Source organism: Mauremys reevesii, linkage group 19, assembly GCF_016161935.1.
Source record: "Mauremys reevesii isolate NIE-2019 linkage group 19, ASM1616193v1, whole genome shotgun sequence".
In the NCBI taxonomy this organism is placed as follows: domain Eukaryota; kingdom Metazoa; phylum Chordata; order Testudines; family Geoemydidae; genus Mauremys; species Mauremys reevesii.
In genome coordinates, this window is record NC_052641.1 from 8,771,157 (window position 1) to 8,787,359 (window position 16,203).

The following is a 16,203-nucleotide window of genomic DNA, read 5'->3' on the forward strand; positions in this document are numbered from 1 at the left end:
TCATTGCTATGCTGCCTGGATACCATGGGAACCAGTATGTGCAAATCTAAAAGACATTCCCTTGTGGGTAAGGTGACGCGTACTTCAGTCGTGTGGCTTCCGGTATGTTCCCCTTGAACTCAGCAGGAATCCGCACCAACACAAATACACGAGCAACTCTCAGTCCTCCCAGCCTTCCAAGGGGTTTTCAGCCCTCCAATCGCGATGAAGTCTGGTCACCCACGCGGTTTGATTTTCTACCCACGAGCCACTCTGTGCAGAGCAAAGCTTGGAGCCTCGCTTCCCGTGCGGCAGTGACCCACCCAGGGAGGTTAACAGGCTCCAGTAAAACCCTGAACAAGAACGTTCCAGGCTGACGTGTTCCCTCCCGGTCAGTCCTGGGTACGGCTGTTTCTGCTTCGCATGGCAGCCCCTGCTGCTACACGTTATCAGGCGTTTTAAGGCAACAGGGCCATACAGTGGAGTATCATCTTATTACCAAGTTTCATGGTAGCTTCACTCGCCTACGTGGGACAGGCCCAGAGGCCATTTTGTGCTTGTGAAATTTGGCAAGGAGATAATTCTCTCTGATACAAGGGGACGGGGGGGGGGAGGGGGAAGGAGGAGGGAATGGATCGCATGGGCCCATGCAATTCAATACAGCAGGCTACCTGTAGGAGTGCATTATGGGTAGCAGGTTTGCCAAGTTCCCTGGGTAGTTCTGCAGGTTTTTTCCCCCGTAGCTCTCAGTGTTTCAGTCTGTCTCCCCCCGCCCCATCCTGCTTCATTCCTCTTTCAAATTCTTACAAGTTCCAACAGTCCTCCAGCTGCGTGTGCCAAAGACACATTGAGGTAAGCGCTGGCAAAGGATCCAAGACAGAGGTTAAGTCCTTTATTTTTAGAGTCTTGGCAATACCTTCTTCAAATGCGAGAGCAGTATCAGAGCTGTGATCGGCCATTGCATAAGCTTCTCTTTCTTCCCAAGGGAGGAAAGGATCCAGCCTTTTGCAATCTCTGTCTCTCTCTCACACACAGTCAGTCCAAGGGAGAGGAGAATATAAAACTTGATATAAAAGTTTGGTCTGCAGAGCTGGGTTGTGCCAGCAGGAAACCCAATTCCAGCATTCCAGCGCCAGGGGGAAAAAAACAAAAACAAAAAACCCACAAAGACTTTTATGTATTTAAAAAACAAAGTTTATTCAGACAACCAAACAGCCCCAAGTCTGTTTTCAGCTGTTATTAGGCCCTGGTGCTTACGAGTCTCTGACACACACTTTTCTATCCACAGGCCTCAGGTTGAAGCACCTCACTGTAGTGGAGGCTAATATAGGTTTCTCTTTCCTTCTGCCCACAGCTTGGATCTAAGGCGCTGGCTGGAGGCCAAAGCAAGGGCATACTGCAGTTTACATGCATACGCCACCTTTTAGCCTTTCCTCTAAGCACTCTCTAAAATCCATGCCCACAGACAGGGAGGGGAGGTAGCTGGCCTCCGAATTTGACCCATCGGAACGTTTTGCCAACTGATCACCCCTGGGGCAGAGCACGAGAGAGCCCAGGGAGGGGCTGCGGGAAGCAGTTCTCCCTCCCCCCTCCAGACGTGCCTGTTTACCAGGCGGCCATGCAACAAGAGTGCGCGAAGGGGAGAGACTCCAGCACTCGGGGAACAAGGCGTTGGAGACGGATCCTCACAGGCTGGAGGAGACACTAGCCCCAGCCAATCCAATGGCAGGACACCCCCCTTTGCTAGTACGTGGGGAGCCTCCAGCAGTCCAAGGGCGTGTGCACACGTAGCTCACAGAATTCCCATGCAAAGGGGAAAGGGGCTGAAAGCTTCCAAACCTGGGCATCTCCATTCGCTCAGGAGGGGCTTGAACACTTGTCTGCACTAGCCCGCCCCCTACTGCTGATCCACTGCTACTGCTGCGCCAGTGCTGATATAAAAACAGGAGCAGGTGCTCACAGCAGCATGTTGTCCAACCTTCATGCAGGGTCGGATGACACCCAAGCCCTGCCTGCACTACTGCTTCCACCTCTGCTCGAGCCGTGGTGCCCAGAGGGCTGAAGAAAGACTCACAGCTGCAGATGCACGCAAAGGGCACGGGATGCCCCCGGAGGAGGGGAGAAGAGTGACGTGGGGCAGAAACAGTCACCGCTTCTCTACCACACAGCGTGCCAGGTCCCGGCACTTCCAACACATCCCCTCACCGAGCAGTTCAAAGGGCTCCAGCTGCGTCAAACTGATCGGCAGCTACAGAGCCTGGCAAGGAGTCAGTATCCCAGCACAGAGGGCCACCGAACCAGATCACATCAAACAAGCTTCTAGTGCCTCCAGTCTTGGCTGGTGGACACACAAGCAGGAGGGTAACTGGGGTCCCAGCAGCCAGCACCCTGCAGCGTAACTGGTGCGCTGTAGGGGCCGGGAAACGCATTCCCTACCCTGGGAAGAGCAGCGGGTTGGCACAGCAAGTACGTCTCCCGGGGAGAAGGCCGTCTCCACCTCACAAGCCAATAAGACAAGTTTCAGGAGTCAAGGGGCCCCTTCCCAAGCAAAAATGGAGGTAAAGCTGCCCAAATGTACACGGGAGGCTCCGGGATCACCACGGTGGGGGAAGGAGAAGTCAGATGACGATAACAGATAACGATCTTCGGACACCACCTCAGCCCTTCTGCCAGCTGAACTTGGAACGTCTTGGGACCCAAAGTGCCCAGCGGTGTCCAGGACCACACCTGGGCGTGACTGGTGCAAGGAGCAGCGTTTAGACTCCAGGAGCTGGGTGCTGGGAAATGGCTGGTGGGATGCAGTGAGACAGGGAAAGCAAACACCGCTTTATTCCCCACTCTGCGGGCAAGAAACCCCTCCAACCCCTCCGCATCATGCACCCAGCATATTCCCGTAAGCACAGAAACAGGTGACCAGTCAGTTGCCCGGCCCTCCCCAAGAGAGGGAGTCCTCTTTATTCCCCCACCCTCCAGTTGGTGCCCGAAGCACACACTGCTCCAGTTGGTGCCCGAAGCACCACGCTATCACAAGGAAAGGCGGATCGCGGGATTTCCAGCCTTGACCTGAGCCCTTGGCCACCCCAATTTCACAGCCCCGGGCAGTACATTAAGCGAATAATACTGCTTCTATAGCACTTTCCTCCCAGGATCTCTGGCTGTTTTAAAGATGTGTGAGCATGTATCATTCCTTGCTTAACCCACACCCCCACACGGTGAAACTGAGGCACAAAGAGGAGCAAAGTGACATGCCCAAGGCCATAGCCAGTCATTGGCAGAATTGGGAATAATGTGAGCCCTGTGCAATGTCCCCAAGACCGTGCCGCCGCCCTACATATACCAACCACTAGCTTTCAGTTCCTTACCTAAAGCAACCCTCCTCTGATTTGTCCGTCGGTATCATATTGCCCGTCCTTTTAAAGAACATGGACCTTAAGGTGCACAGGCTGCGTTCTTACCAGAGACTCGGCTCAGCAGCTACAAGGCATGTGCCCAGAGGATTTCTCCTCCGACCTTGTGACGTGGAGGAAATCACCATCTTTCCATCCTCTTCACTAATCTATGTGGCTTGGACACAGACGCCTCAGGCAGCTGGTGCAGTTCGGGGATGGCGGTATCGGAATGCAGCGGAGGAAGAGAGTCACCTGAACCAGGCCCCTGCATCCACCATGCAGTGAGTGCTGTGAACCCCCCTGCACAAGGCCCACCAGTGACCCGCCCACATTTCTCCAAGGCAAGTGCAAGAGGGATTAGAAGCTCCCGATGAAAGATTGAGTGGCTCCCTGGGATCAGCCTGGGGCTAATGAGAGAACTGGGAGCAGAGCAAGCAGGCACATGAAGTCTTGTATCCCCTCGTCTACACTAGAAATAGTAAACGCTGACTTGCAGCAACGGGGCTTCTACGCAGGAGCCGCAGCTGCGAGCGCAAGTGTAGACAGGGCTTCGGCTAACACAGCCGCTAACCCTGATCAGAACCCTCGAGTCGGGGGGGAAAAACCCCACCTGCTTCTTTGTCCTCCCACCGCTGCCAGCGCTGGTTGGGCTGTGGGATCACGAGGGCAACCTCTTGCCTTGACGCTAAACATCTCAGGTAGAGAAAGCCCAAGAGACAAGCTGTGTGCTAGTGAGACGGGGGCGTGAGAGCTCCAGTACGGACATGGCCACATGACGTGACCCTCTGTGCCTTTCCCCCCGGACATGGTTTGTTAGGACTCCATACAAGGGCCTGGTTCTCGAGCTCCAGAGGTTTGTGCCATCGGCGCTGGAAGTCCCCAGTTCAATCCCCAGCCTTGGCCAAGTTGGCATCATACACACACCACCTGCAACAGACTCCTCCCCCAAGCTTAACAGACTCCCCACACCCATACACCAGCTGTTTAGAACCGTAGCTGCTAAACTGATGAGCTCTTTGCAACAGACGCTCCGGTTTAGAGCAGTGGTTCTCAACCCATTTACCACTGTGGGCCGCACATGCAACGCTCTGTGTGTTTCATGGGCTGCATCCACAGAATATCTATGCTACCTGTATGGCCCTGAGCATGTGACACGGGCTGCAGCTGGGCGCCGATGGGGCCGCAAGCGGCTCCCGGGTTGAGACGCGCTGGGTTAGACAGAGCTTTAAACAAACCCAGCCCCAGCCATCGTGGAGGGCGGCTCAGCGTGGGGAGGGTTCCTGCAGGGAGACAGCTTCCCTGCTTTGTTTCGGCTGCAGATGGCAGGGCCAGCCCCAAGAGGGGATTGTAAAAAGCCGGAGGAGGAAATGCAGCAGGACGGAACTCGGGGGGGGAGGAGGGAAAAAAGTTACATTTTTTGACCATTTTTAGAAGTTTCCCAACTTCTGCCTAGTCAGGAGAGACCAGAGAGGTGTGAGGAGCAGGAACTCCGAGAGCCCGCTTTAAAACGGGCCGGGAGGAAGGTGCTGGGATACAAGAGAGGAAATGAAATCGGGTGAGCGGGAAGCATCTTGGGGCCCAAGAGAGACTCCCTTATTACAGCTTAGGACAGAGAGAAAGTGGGTGTGTGTCACAGTCACCAATGCCACATTGTTTCCCTGCTGTCACCAAACTCTTTGCTCCTACAGTGCAGGTCTGAGCTCTCGAAGCACCTTGCTAACAATTAACACCTCCAAAACAGCCGTAAGGAAGGGGCTGGGTTACCCCCATTTTACAGGTGCAGAAAGTGAGGCACAGAGGCTTGCCCAGCTCCATTCCCCTCAGCGCCATCCCCAAGGACCCTGCCCTAGAGTCCCAGCGGCCACTCCGGTCACTGGAGGGTGCCCTGCTGCTCCATCCTCCCATTACCAACCCTCCCCCTATCCCCCCCAGCCATTGTTCCCGGACTCACAGGGGACCCTCGACCACCAGTTAGTGGAGGGGGAGGTTCATCGTCTTAGCAGTCGACACAGCCGTAAACCTGCAGCAACATGCACCTTCCATCCAGAAGAGACACCGGACCAGCCCGCTCTCCCTCACCCCACCCCTGCCATGGACAAGAGAGCACCTCCAGCAATTCCCTCCACACTGCCCACATGGGGCAGCCTGGGGAGAAGTGGGAGACCCTCCTTCTGCAGGGTGTGGGAGGGGAGACAACTCAGCACCCCTGCTGAGCTGGTCTCAACAGGCCCCTCTCTCGCTGCGATGCGGGGGGTGGGTGGAAGAGGTCGCTGCATTGAACAAGCCTGTTTATGTGCAGTCCCGCCACGCCCCCCCTTATCACTCGCTTCAGTGCTCTACCTCCACAGCTTGTTGTGTCCCTGGCACCACAGTCTACTGGAGGACCTGGGTTCTGAAAGACCTGGATTCTGACACAGCCTCCCTGCAGGAGAGCGACCGAATTACCCACCCCCTGGGCCTGAGCTTCCCCATCTCTGAGACAAGGAGGATAACCCTACCCTGCTTCAGGAAGCGCACAGAGATCTAAGAACAAGGGCACCCAAGAGCATTAACCAGCTCTGCCCACAACCTCCTGTGGTCACGTGTAAATGCCCAGTGTGGACGTGCGATGGCATGGGGGCACCAAAATCCCCAGCGTGCACCGATGCACTGGGGGTTCTGTGCCTGCAATCCGGGACCGGGGAGGCCACGTTTCCCAGTGAAAACCCAGGATGGTTGCAGCTTGGCATCAGTGAGGTGCGGCACAGGAAGGTCCGAGCCGCTGGGAAGGAGAGATTTGAAGTGCCCATTTCCTCCGCTCCCCACTTCCACTGGCAGGCTTCTATCGCTGATCATTCCCCAGAGGCCAGCCGTGCCTTGTGCCCCGACACAAGCCAGTGCTCACGTCAGGTATGGGCACCGGGCTGGAGCAGTGCGAGCCACCCGTCTGCAGCCACCAATCTGCCCACTGACTTGCCTCTTGTAGCACTGCTCAGGCCGACTCCTTGCACATAGCAGGGACTGGTGCAGTGTGGCTCACTCGGGAGGCTCAGGTGGCAGCATGCAAAGGCCTGGGAGGCTGGAGGACACATGCACCCAGCCAGCCTGCAGGTGGCCTCACTAGTTCAGCTGACTGGCTGCTCCAATAGGTGGCCAGTCTGCCAAGGGTATGAAAAAAAAAACCACTGAAAGAAAGAGCCCCCAGGCCAGATCCTGCAGCAGGGCCATTCTGGTCCCAGGGACACACGCTCACTGACCCAACAGCATAGGTGCACGGTTCACAGGCTGGGCTCAAGCAGCTTGCTCAAGGTCTCACAGACTGCGGCCTCAACCCCAGATCTCTGGGTGTTTACCCCAGAGTCGTAGAAAGGTGCTTACGTTTAACAGCCAGATCCTGACTCTCAGTCCCCTGCCCCCTTCCACAGGCATGGATCAGAGATTCCCCCCAGGCACCATTGCCTGGGTTAAATGGCTTTCCCCTGACCACTGCGGGATCCCAGCTCACACTCTGGGTCCACAGCTGGGCCTCATCTTCACTGAACGCTCTAGACCAGCGTTTCTCAAACTGGGAGTCCCAACCCAAAAGCGGGCGGGGGGTCACAAGACTATTGTAGAGGGGTTGCGAGAGTAGTGGCTGCGGGCCAGGCACCCAGCTCGGAAGGCAGCGCCGCTGCCAGCAGCAGCGCAGAAGTAAGGGCAGCAATACCCAGCCATGCTGCCACCCTTACTTCTGCACTGCTGCTGGTGGGGGCGCTGCCTTCAGAGCGGGGCACCCGGCCAGCAGCCGCCGCTCTGCACTCTGCTTTCAGAGCTGGGTGGCCAGAAAGCAGCAGCTGCTGGCCGGGCAGCACCGCCGCCAGCAGCAGCACAGAAATAAGGGTGGCCACGGTGTGGGGTGGAGTCGTCACTTTTGGGGCAGGTCGTCGCAGCCTGAAATGATTTGAAAGGGGGTTCCAGCAAAAAAAGTGTGAGAACCCCTGTGTAGCCCCTGCTCTGTGGCGCTCGCCCTCGCAGCTGGTAGTCCTGGTCCTTGGCGTGCAATTGCTGGAATGGGTCTTGGTCTCTGATTAAGGGGTGGAAACTTTGGGGGTAGCTGGGGCCAGGCCCATCAATGGCTCAGGACAGGAGTCTGAATCTGAGCTGGCGTTTGCTGGCAGGCCCGTGGAGCTCCGATAGCACGGGTGGGATGCTTTGCTGGGGCTTGTGCTCTTCAGGCAGGCATGGCACATCGTTTGGAATCAGCTGGACCTCTCCCGGACCACGCTCTGCTTCTCCACCTATGAAGCACCACCAAGACAGCTGAGCTGCTCTGGGATGATGCAGATCATGGAATTCAGGGCAAAGCACCCGAGAGCCAGAGTCCAGTCCCACTTCAGAATCGTACTGGGACTCTCCAGAGGGACTGGCAGCTTCAAAGCTGCTGATGCCCGATGAGGGTGGCTCCTTGGCTGCCTTGTGCAGGCTTCATGAGCTGCCCCACCAAGCAGCCATCCAGTGGCCCAGCCAGGCCTCAGCTCCCATTTGGGAAAATCCCAGTCTTGGACACTACGACCCACTCCAAACTCCTGCCCGGAAACCTCACCAGAAATGCCACAAAACAAGGATTCAAAAACAGAGACAGTCTTTAAAGTCCGCATTGACAGGCGGGGCATTGTTACGCCGATGCCCCTTGAATAGGCTGGTGACTTTCCTTTGTCTACAGAGAAACCCCTCTCCCCCCCGGCCAGCTCTCAACCAAGCGCAACTGGGCATTTGTGGTACAGCTGGCATCGGCTCTGCTGCTCCACTGAAAGCCCTGCCCCCTGGAAGCTGGCAAGCCAGGAAAGGCCAAAGCAGAACCACTAATTGCAAACAGGCTTCCTCCTGGGACTTTCACAGAACGAGACGAGAAGAGAGAAGCTTTAACTCTAGAGAGAATGAGCAGTTGTGTGCAGGGCTGGTCTCTGCCGTAGGACCCGGCAGAGCCTGGGACAGGGGAGAAGTGTGCTGCAGAACGACACGGAGGGATTTTTCCCCGTGGGATGGAGGAAGAAGAGAGAGGCACCTCCAGCCAATATTCTCCCTCTCTCCACCCTCCGAACTATGCCAGGAAGATTTTGCCCTCCAATCAGTTGTGTTTATCCCCTCGGCCGTTGCTAAGGGACTCCAATCCCCTCTGGTGCAGGAGGTTTGGCCTCCGTGTGCTCAGAGGGGCTCTGTCAGGGCTCGTTTTACACAACCAGAAAGTCTCCAGCGCTGTGGCGTGTGAAAGGAACGGCAGTCCCGGGAGAGAGTGGGACCCGCTGTCTGTAAGGGGAACAGCGGACGGTTTGACGGGGCCTTGAACCGAGCACTGGCACAGCCAGCCAAGGGGTAGAGGGTTGGACACCGAACTCAGGGTCTGCTGCAGGCAGGCTGGGTTAGTGAAGCAGCATGGTCTGAGCACAGGCCTGGGAGCCAGACCCCTCCTGGGCAGGAGAGGATCTTTAGCTGCACATGCTAGAAGTGCTGCTATACAACAGGCTCAGCCAGTCAGGGAACGGAACTGAAGCCACATGACTGGTCGCACCCACCAAGCAGTTTGCAATCCATGGAAGACAAAGTTATTCCCCATGGCACAGCAGAGAACGCTCCGGTTGGCTGATTTTCATGGCAGGAGCAGAAAGAGGCTAAGATTAGTCAAGCAAGTTAGCGGTAGCTAATTATTCACTCAGCTCCAAGGAGAGCCAAGGCCCTTTGGGAAATGAAGAAGTGTATTAATTAAATTTTTTACTGTTAGGACCAGCTGAAACCTCATCCAGGGCGTCTCCCAATGAGTCGGATTTCAGTGTTTGTCCAACGTGGTCTGGGCTCCCCCTCCAAAAATTTTGCCTTGGCTTGAGACCACCAAAAAAAGCCGGGTCTACGCTAGGATTCATCCACAAGTGCAGCTGCACCGTTGCAAAGTGTTTGTGTAGACGTGACTGGCACCACTGAAACGAATCCGGTTAACCGGGGTCAAATGCACTGGTGCAAGCAGAGTCTGCACTGGGAGACACAGTGTAGACGAAGCCTCCGGTGTCTCCTTTTTCACTCCCTTCCCCCTCTACATAGGTGTGCACGCCCACACCCACCATTCGAGGGAGAGCAATGGCTCTGGGCTGGGCTTGCTCAGGCACGAAGGAAGCTCAGGCAGGAATGAGTTCCAAATGAAAAACAAACCGTGCCAGGCTGCGCCTCCCCGAGCTCGGGGGAGGCGCTTGGCTCACAGCTGCAATAACTAAGGCCTTTTATGCCAGGAGCCTCCTGGAAACTAACCCCCAAACCTCCCTGAAAATAGCACGGCTGTTTTATTTAGGAAGGACGGGAGGCGTGGCGGCAGGGGATGGGCGATTCCACTAGAAAAGCTTCCCAGAGCAACCCGTGAGCTCATGGGCTCGCCACAGGGAACGTCCTTGCGCTGTCCAGGGCGTCGCGGAGTGGATGGGGAGAAGGCCCATCCAGCTTCGTAATGCATTCGGTGCCGTCTCCTTTCGACGGGAGGGACAGGCCCTGCTTCTGAACCAGCCGAGTGAACTAGATGCAGTGCAGGGTGCCCACGCTCGCCGTCCCAGCTAGCGCAAACCGTGCTCCCGCCAGCCATTGCCGGGTCAGTGCAAAACAGATCCCTAACCACGGGACCAGTCACCCCCTCCAGACCCTGGTTTTCCCCCTCACGTCCCACCTTTTCATAGGTCTGTATGCGCCATGAGGTCTTCAACGTCTGGGGAGGGCGGGGGAAGAAAAGTGGGAGACTGACATGAGGAAAGCAAACTCCTCCCTACCCACAGAGTTTTTCTGAAATGACACCGTCCCTAACCCTGCAGATCCCAGCACAGGTCTCCTAAGGCGGCGGGGGGAGCGTCACGGGTATAGCAAACCTGCAGTTGGAGAGGTGCTTTCATAGCGCGTTTGTTGGAACTGTAAATGGCTAGAAGGATGCACAAGCCTTAGGAAGCACCTGCTATTCTAAACACCATGGGCACGGCATGGCATGGCACGTTGTTTGCCTTTTTAACATTTAAAAAAAAAAGCTCTAGATTATATCCAGGAGCACAGGGCTCAGGTGGACAGAGCCATGCTCAGACTAGGACCTGCTCGAGCAAGTCACTTCACCGCTCTGTGCCTCTCACGGTCCGTCCCAGCTGTTTAAAAGCTCTGGGGCAGGGAGTGTGTTGTGTTTCTATGGTGCCTAGCACAGTGGGGTGGCTAGGTGCTACCGCGGCTAGGTGCTACCCAGGGGCGGCTCCAGGCCCCAGCACACCGAGCGCGTGCTTGGGGCGGCAAGCTGCGGGGGGGCGCTCTGCCGGTTGCCGCGAGGGTGGCAGGCAGGCTGCCTTCGGCGGCACGCCTGCGGGAGGTCTGCGGAAGCCGCGGGACCAGCAGACCCTCTGCAGGCGTGCCACCGAAAGCAGCCTGCCTGCCGTGCTTGGGGCGGCAAAATCCCTAGAGCCACCCCGACCGCGCCGTAGGGCACCAAACATGCCAGCACTGGCTGAGCTTGCGAGGCCCTATGCGCCACTCGAGGGAGTCCGTCTAAAGCAACAGATGTTATACACCCCATCTGATCAGCGCCCAGATTTCGGGGGAACGTGCTCGGTGTCAATGGGCAAAATTGGAGAAAGACGGAAAGAGGGTAATGGAGGGAACACGGGGGCCCTGCCATCTGTCCAGCAGAGCCACAGTCTCAAGCACCTGTCTGGAGATCAGAGAACGAGTTATCGGCACCCCTTAATTGCTTCCAGCAGAACAAGGCCCCATCCCATTTCTGCCCATCCTCACAGCGTTGATAGGCCCAATGCGGGAGGAGGGAGCTCAAGTGGTTTGAGCGTTGGCCTGCTAAACCCAGGGTTGGGAGTTCAATCCTTGAGGGCCATGTAGGGATCTGGGGCAAAAATCTGTCTGGGGATTGGTCCTGCTTTGAGTAGGGGGTTGGACTAGGTGATCTCCCTTCCAACCCTGAGATTCTATGATTCTAATCCCACTCAGGGTCTCTCCCGAGCAGACAGAGAAAGAATGGTGGGGGGTGGATGGGCACACGGAGCCCCTGGCCGCATTGAGGCATGAATGCGGGGCCCTGGTGTGGGGTGGGACTGAGGGCACTAAGAACCCAAGGGGGTAGCTTGAGAGACCCTGGCATGAGGGAAGGGAGCCCCTGAAACAGAGGGAGATGGAAGGGCGGCACGCAGGGAGGGATGCAAGGAGCCCAGCCAACAGTGGCAACACAGTGTTACCCCTCGTTTAGGGAACAGAGGACCCCTAGGCAGGAAGTTACAGATAAGGAGGCCTAGGGGAGCATGTTGGGATTATGCGGAAGGATCAGCTGCACCTTCACTTTGCAGTGGCCTGCGTCAGGGTGGGGCCCCGGTGAGCGAGGCGCCGCGCCAGCAGGCCGTGACAGTCCCTGCCCTGACAGGCTGACGCAGTCTAGGAGACTCCAGAGCTCGCCAGGGTGGGGGAGAAATACCCGGCTAACATCAGCCAAAAGGGGCTGGCGTCACCATGCACCCACCCCGCAGACGGAAACGCTGTGACTGTTCTGGCAGCCTTCAGGGCATTCCCTCCGTGATGCCAGCACTGCTGCACTGCACCGGCGGGAGTCAGCTCAGCCGAGTCCCTAGCATTACCACCGCCACCACCTTCCTGAACGCTGCCTGCAGCAAAGTGCAGAAGCAAAGTGGGGGTAGCTGGTACTCATCACCGGGAGGTTAATATCCACTAGATCTTTGGATACCGTGTTCCTCGAGCCAGGCTAAAGAGCAGAGGGCAGAAATCTCAGAGCTCGCCTTGGCACTACATTTGATGAGTCGTTTAGATCTCCGAGTGTGTCTACACTGGGGAGAGCTTGGAAATGGCTTATCCTGCACTGGGGCATCTCCATCAGTCTTGCAAATGAGGGGGATGCTCGGGGGTTGCAAGACAGCAGAAGACTGTGGGCCAGGAACACTTCTGAGGAGCTCATTAATAGAACATTAAGAAGTCAGACTTGTAGATGGGCAAAAACCTGTCTGGGGATTGGTCCTGCTTTGAGCAGGGGGTTGGACTAGATACCTCCTGAGGTCCCTTCCAACCCTGATATTCTATTCTAGAACATTAAGACGTAATTGTGGCAGCAGTTACTATAGGCTAGGGGGTTGGGGCCTTTACCCAAGAGATTGGAAATTCTTTGGGTTTGCACAGCAAGTTGTGCCTTCTCTGTGTCATTACAGCCAGTCACACCCCTACATATTTCCTTAAAGATAAGGAAAAACATGTTTTAAGGCTCTTTGCTCAATGCTAGCTAGTACAATGGAGCCTTGATCCTGACTGGGCCTCTAGGCACTACTTAATACAAGTATCAGAGGGGTCGTCGTGTTAGTGTGGATCTGTAAAATCATAGAATCATAGAATCTCAGGGTTGGAAGGGACCTCAGGAGGTATCTAGTCCAACCCCCTGCTCAAAGCAGGACCAAACCCAACTAAATCATCCCAGCCAAGGCTTTGTCAAGCCTGACTTTAAAAACCTCTAAGGAAGGAGATTCCACCACCTCCCTAGGTAACCCATTCCAGTGCTTCACCACCCTACTAGTGAAAAAGTTTTTCCTAATGTCCAACCTAAACCTCCCCCTCTGCAACTTGAGACCATTACTCCTTGTTCTGTCATCTTCTACCACTGAGAACAGTCTAGATCCATCCTCTTTGGAACCCCCTTTCAGGTAGTTGAAAGCAGCTATCAAATCCCCCCTCATTCTTCTCTTCTGCAGACTAAACAATCCCAGTTCCCTCAGCCTCTCCTCATAAGTCATGTGCTCCAGCCCCCTAATCATTTTTGTTGCCCTCCGCTGGACTCTCTCCAATTTATCCACATCCTTCTTGTAGTGTGGGGCCCAAAACTGGACACAGTACTCCAAATGAGGCCTCACCAGTGCTGAATAGAGGGGAATGATCACATCCCTCGATCTGCTGGAAATGCCCCTACTTATACAACCCAAAATGCCATTAGCCTTCTTGGCAACAAGGGCACACTGTTGACTCATATTCAGCTTTTCGTCCACTGTAACCCCTAGGTCCCTTTCTGCAGAACTGCTGCCCAGCAAAGAGTCCTGTGGCACCTTATAGACTAACAGACGTATTGGAGCATGAGCTTTCGTGGGTGAATACCCACTTCGTCAGATACAAGTAGTGACTCAAGTTAGAAAGAGGACACACCAGTAGGTTTAGGAGCTAAAACTCGTATTTGAAATTGGAGGACACATTTTAATGTAGCGTCCATTTAAAAAAAAAAAAGGAAGAAAGAAAAGGGTGGAGGAAGCCAGATAATCTCCTTTCCTGCAAAGAGACCGGGCTAATAAAATAAATCTTACTCACTCCTTGGTTTTAACCATCTAAAGTGTCATTTGTTCAATAGGACATTTTAGAAGCCTTTGTTTTTAAACCTGACGGTGTCCCTTTAAATGGTGTTTGGCCCACATGAAATCCCATGATTCAGGGAGCTGACTAGGAAACTTTACAGTAAGTGACAAGTCATAATTCCTTTGGCATTCAGCAATGCAACAACATTAGTCATGTTGCGAGCCCCTGATATTAACGCAGCTGCAATATGCAGTTCCTCTGGCATTTTAATTGTAGCTTTGTATGAAGGGCCCGTTTCACTGGAAATCGGGGGCAGAGCCATGGTTTTGCTCCAGGGAGTGAGTGAGGACACTACGGTCTACAGTTGCCAAGGCACCTTGGTTCTCCAGCGTGAGAAGTTGGGTAGGTTTCATGCCATCAAAGCCACATCTCCTAGTGCAACCTGATGTGAGAAGTCTGGGGGTCCCAAGCCAGGCTGATGTTTGGAGTAGTAGCTCCGTGCTTAATAGCGCCTTCAAAAAGCCTCTGAAGTCATTGTAATTGAAGCCTGTGTAAGGACGGGACAGAGGTCAAGTCCTGCAACTCAGAGGCCCTTGGGAGCTCAGATGCCTGCGTCGTAAATTACGAGATGTCCCAAGTAAAGAGGGCGAAACAGAGGCCAAGTCACAGTGCTCAGTGGCAGAGTGACCCCACTTATAAGGGTCAATCAAGTAACTGCAGGCGCCAATTAGCCCCCCAACCTCCCCCATCCTCAGTGCAGTCAGATGCCATCTCCTTGGACAAAAAAGCAACTGTGTAGAAGCCACAATCGCATGCTTACAAAAGCTATTCCAGACAGGACTAATGAGACATCCTGATCCCCAAGTCCAAGAAGAATCTCTAGGCCAAACACGTCAGACTGAGAGACCCACAACATCAAGAGTAAATACAGGGCAATGCAATCAATAGCCGCATTGTCACCTCTCTAGACTCCTACACCCTACGTTTCAGTGGCAGGACGGCCTGGAGCCCTGTCTGAACTAAAAGGCAAACCCATCGCTGGCACTGGTCCAGATCCGCGATCCTACCCACACAGGCAGAGCCCTGTGCCCGTCAGCAGGCTCAGGGCCCAATGGGCCCCCCTTGAACCAGTGCTGAACATGGTTTAACAGCTCACGTGGCCAGGACAAAACTTCTCCTCATCCCTAGACAGAGCTCTGTTCCCCTTCCTTCCCCCTGCCCACAGACCCAGCAGAAGCCCCGGCCACGAGAGGGTTGTTCTCCTGAAGCAAATCACCTGGTCCTGCAGCCAACACAAACATCCACCACACAAGACAAGCCTTTCAGGGGGAGGCAGACAGGGGACACCTTATTTCCCCATTCCCCGCCCCCCTTAAGAGAGAGGCTGCTCCCAGCTCTGCAAAGGAGGAGAGAGAGACCCAGAGCTGCAACGTGGAACTTAAAAAAAAAAAGTTGTAAGGCATTAAAATATGATCCCCTTGTAGGGAGGGGAACGAAACCCAGCTTGAGAGGATCCCTCACGGGGAGGGGGGAGGTTTCCTCACCATTATTTAGTAGGAGTGGGACAGATACAAGTTTGGGAACTCTCATAACACATTGTCCCCATCACGCTAGTTACTGGGGGGGCAAACGACGGAGAAGGTTTTCCTCCAGCGAGAATCGGCTCCTGGTTTTACACACCCCTCGGAGAGCCGGGGGGGGGGGGGGAACCGACGCTGGCAGAGCCGATCCCCCCTGGAAACTGACCCCGGCTCCTGGACCCCGAGCAGCCCCAGCCCGGGGCCCCCACGCCCCTCACCTGAGATGTAGTGGCGCCGGCTCTCGTCCAGGTGAGTGGAGATAACATCGCCCATGGCGGACAGGGGCTGGATGCTCGCGGGGGGGATCCCAGCTCACCCCCCAGGGAGGTTTGCAAGTCAAAGGGGGGCTGGGGGGGCAGGCGGCGGCGGCGGCTCTGCTCCCGGTGCTCAGCTCCGGAGCGGCTCCATGGGCAGGAACCAGCCGGACTCCTCCCAGCCGAGGGAAGCCCTGGGCGGGCCGCAGCGGGAGAAGGAGACGCTCCTGCCGACGTCCAGCCTCCGCCCCGGGACACACCCTGAGAGCGGGGCCGGGCGGCGAGTCCCCTCGTCCCACGCGGGGGCTGGGCGGGCAAAACCCCCTCCCTCGCTCGGTCGGGGGGGGGGATGGGATTTTCTCCGGCAAGAACGTGGGAACCCGACAGGAAAAGCTTTTACCCCGCCCCGCCCCGTGCAATGATTGCACCGGCCTGTGCTAAAACCCAGCCCCCTGCACCCCCGCCCACGCGTGGCCGCGAGGGACCCCCACGCTCCGGAGCTGGACCCAGGGCTCAGGGAGCAGAAGCTGATCGCACCGGCAGCTAGAAAAGGGCTTTTCTCTGACCCCTCGTGCCAGCCAGGGGCCTGTTCCCCCCTCCCCGATCAGAGCTACCGAAGGCACCTTCCTGCTCCAACTCTTTCAGCCGGTGAAACCAGCTCCCGGTTGGCACCTGGCTTGGTTTCATTCTGAC

General features: G+C 55.9%; 1 protein-coding gene across 1 annotated transcript in view; it reads right to left on the reverse strand.

Moving 5' to 3' along the window:
• NIBAN2 (niban apoptosis regulator 2) overlaps positions 1 to 15,863 on the reverse strand; it is a 99,027-nt gene extending 83,164 nt beyond the window's left edge. The window contains exon 1 of the mRNA XM_039506736.1: positions 15,475 to 15,863. Coding sequence (XP_039362670.1) covers positions 15,475 to 15,529 — 55 coding nt within the window. The 5' untranslated portion in view covers positions 15,530 to 15,863. The remainder of the gene's footprint in view (positions 1 to 15,474) is intronic.
• Between the last annotated feature and the right edge of the window lie 340 nt (positions 15,864 to 16,203).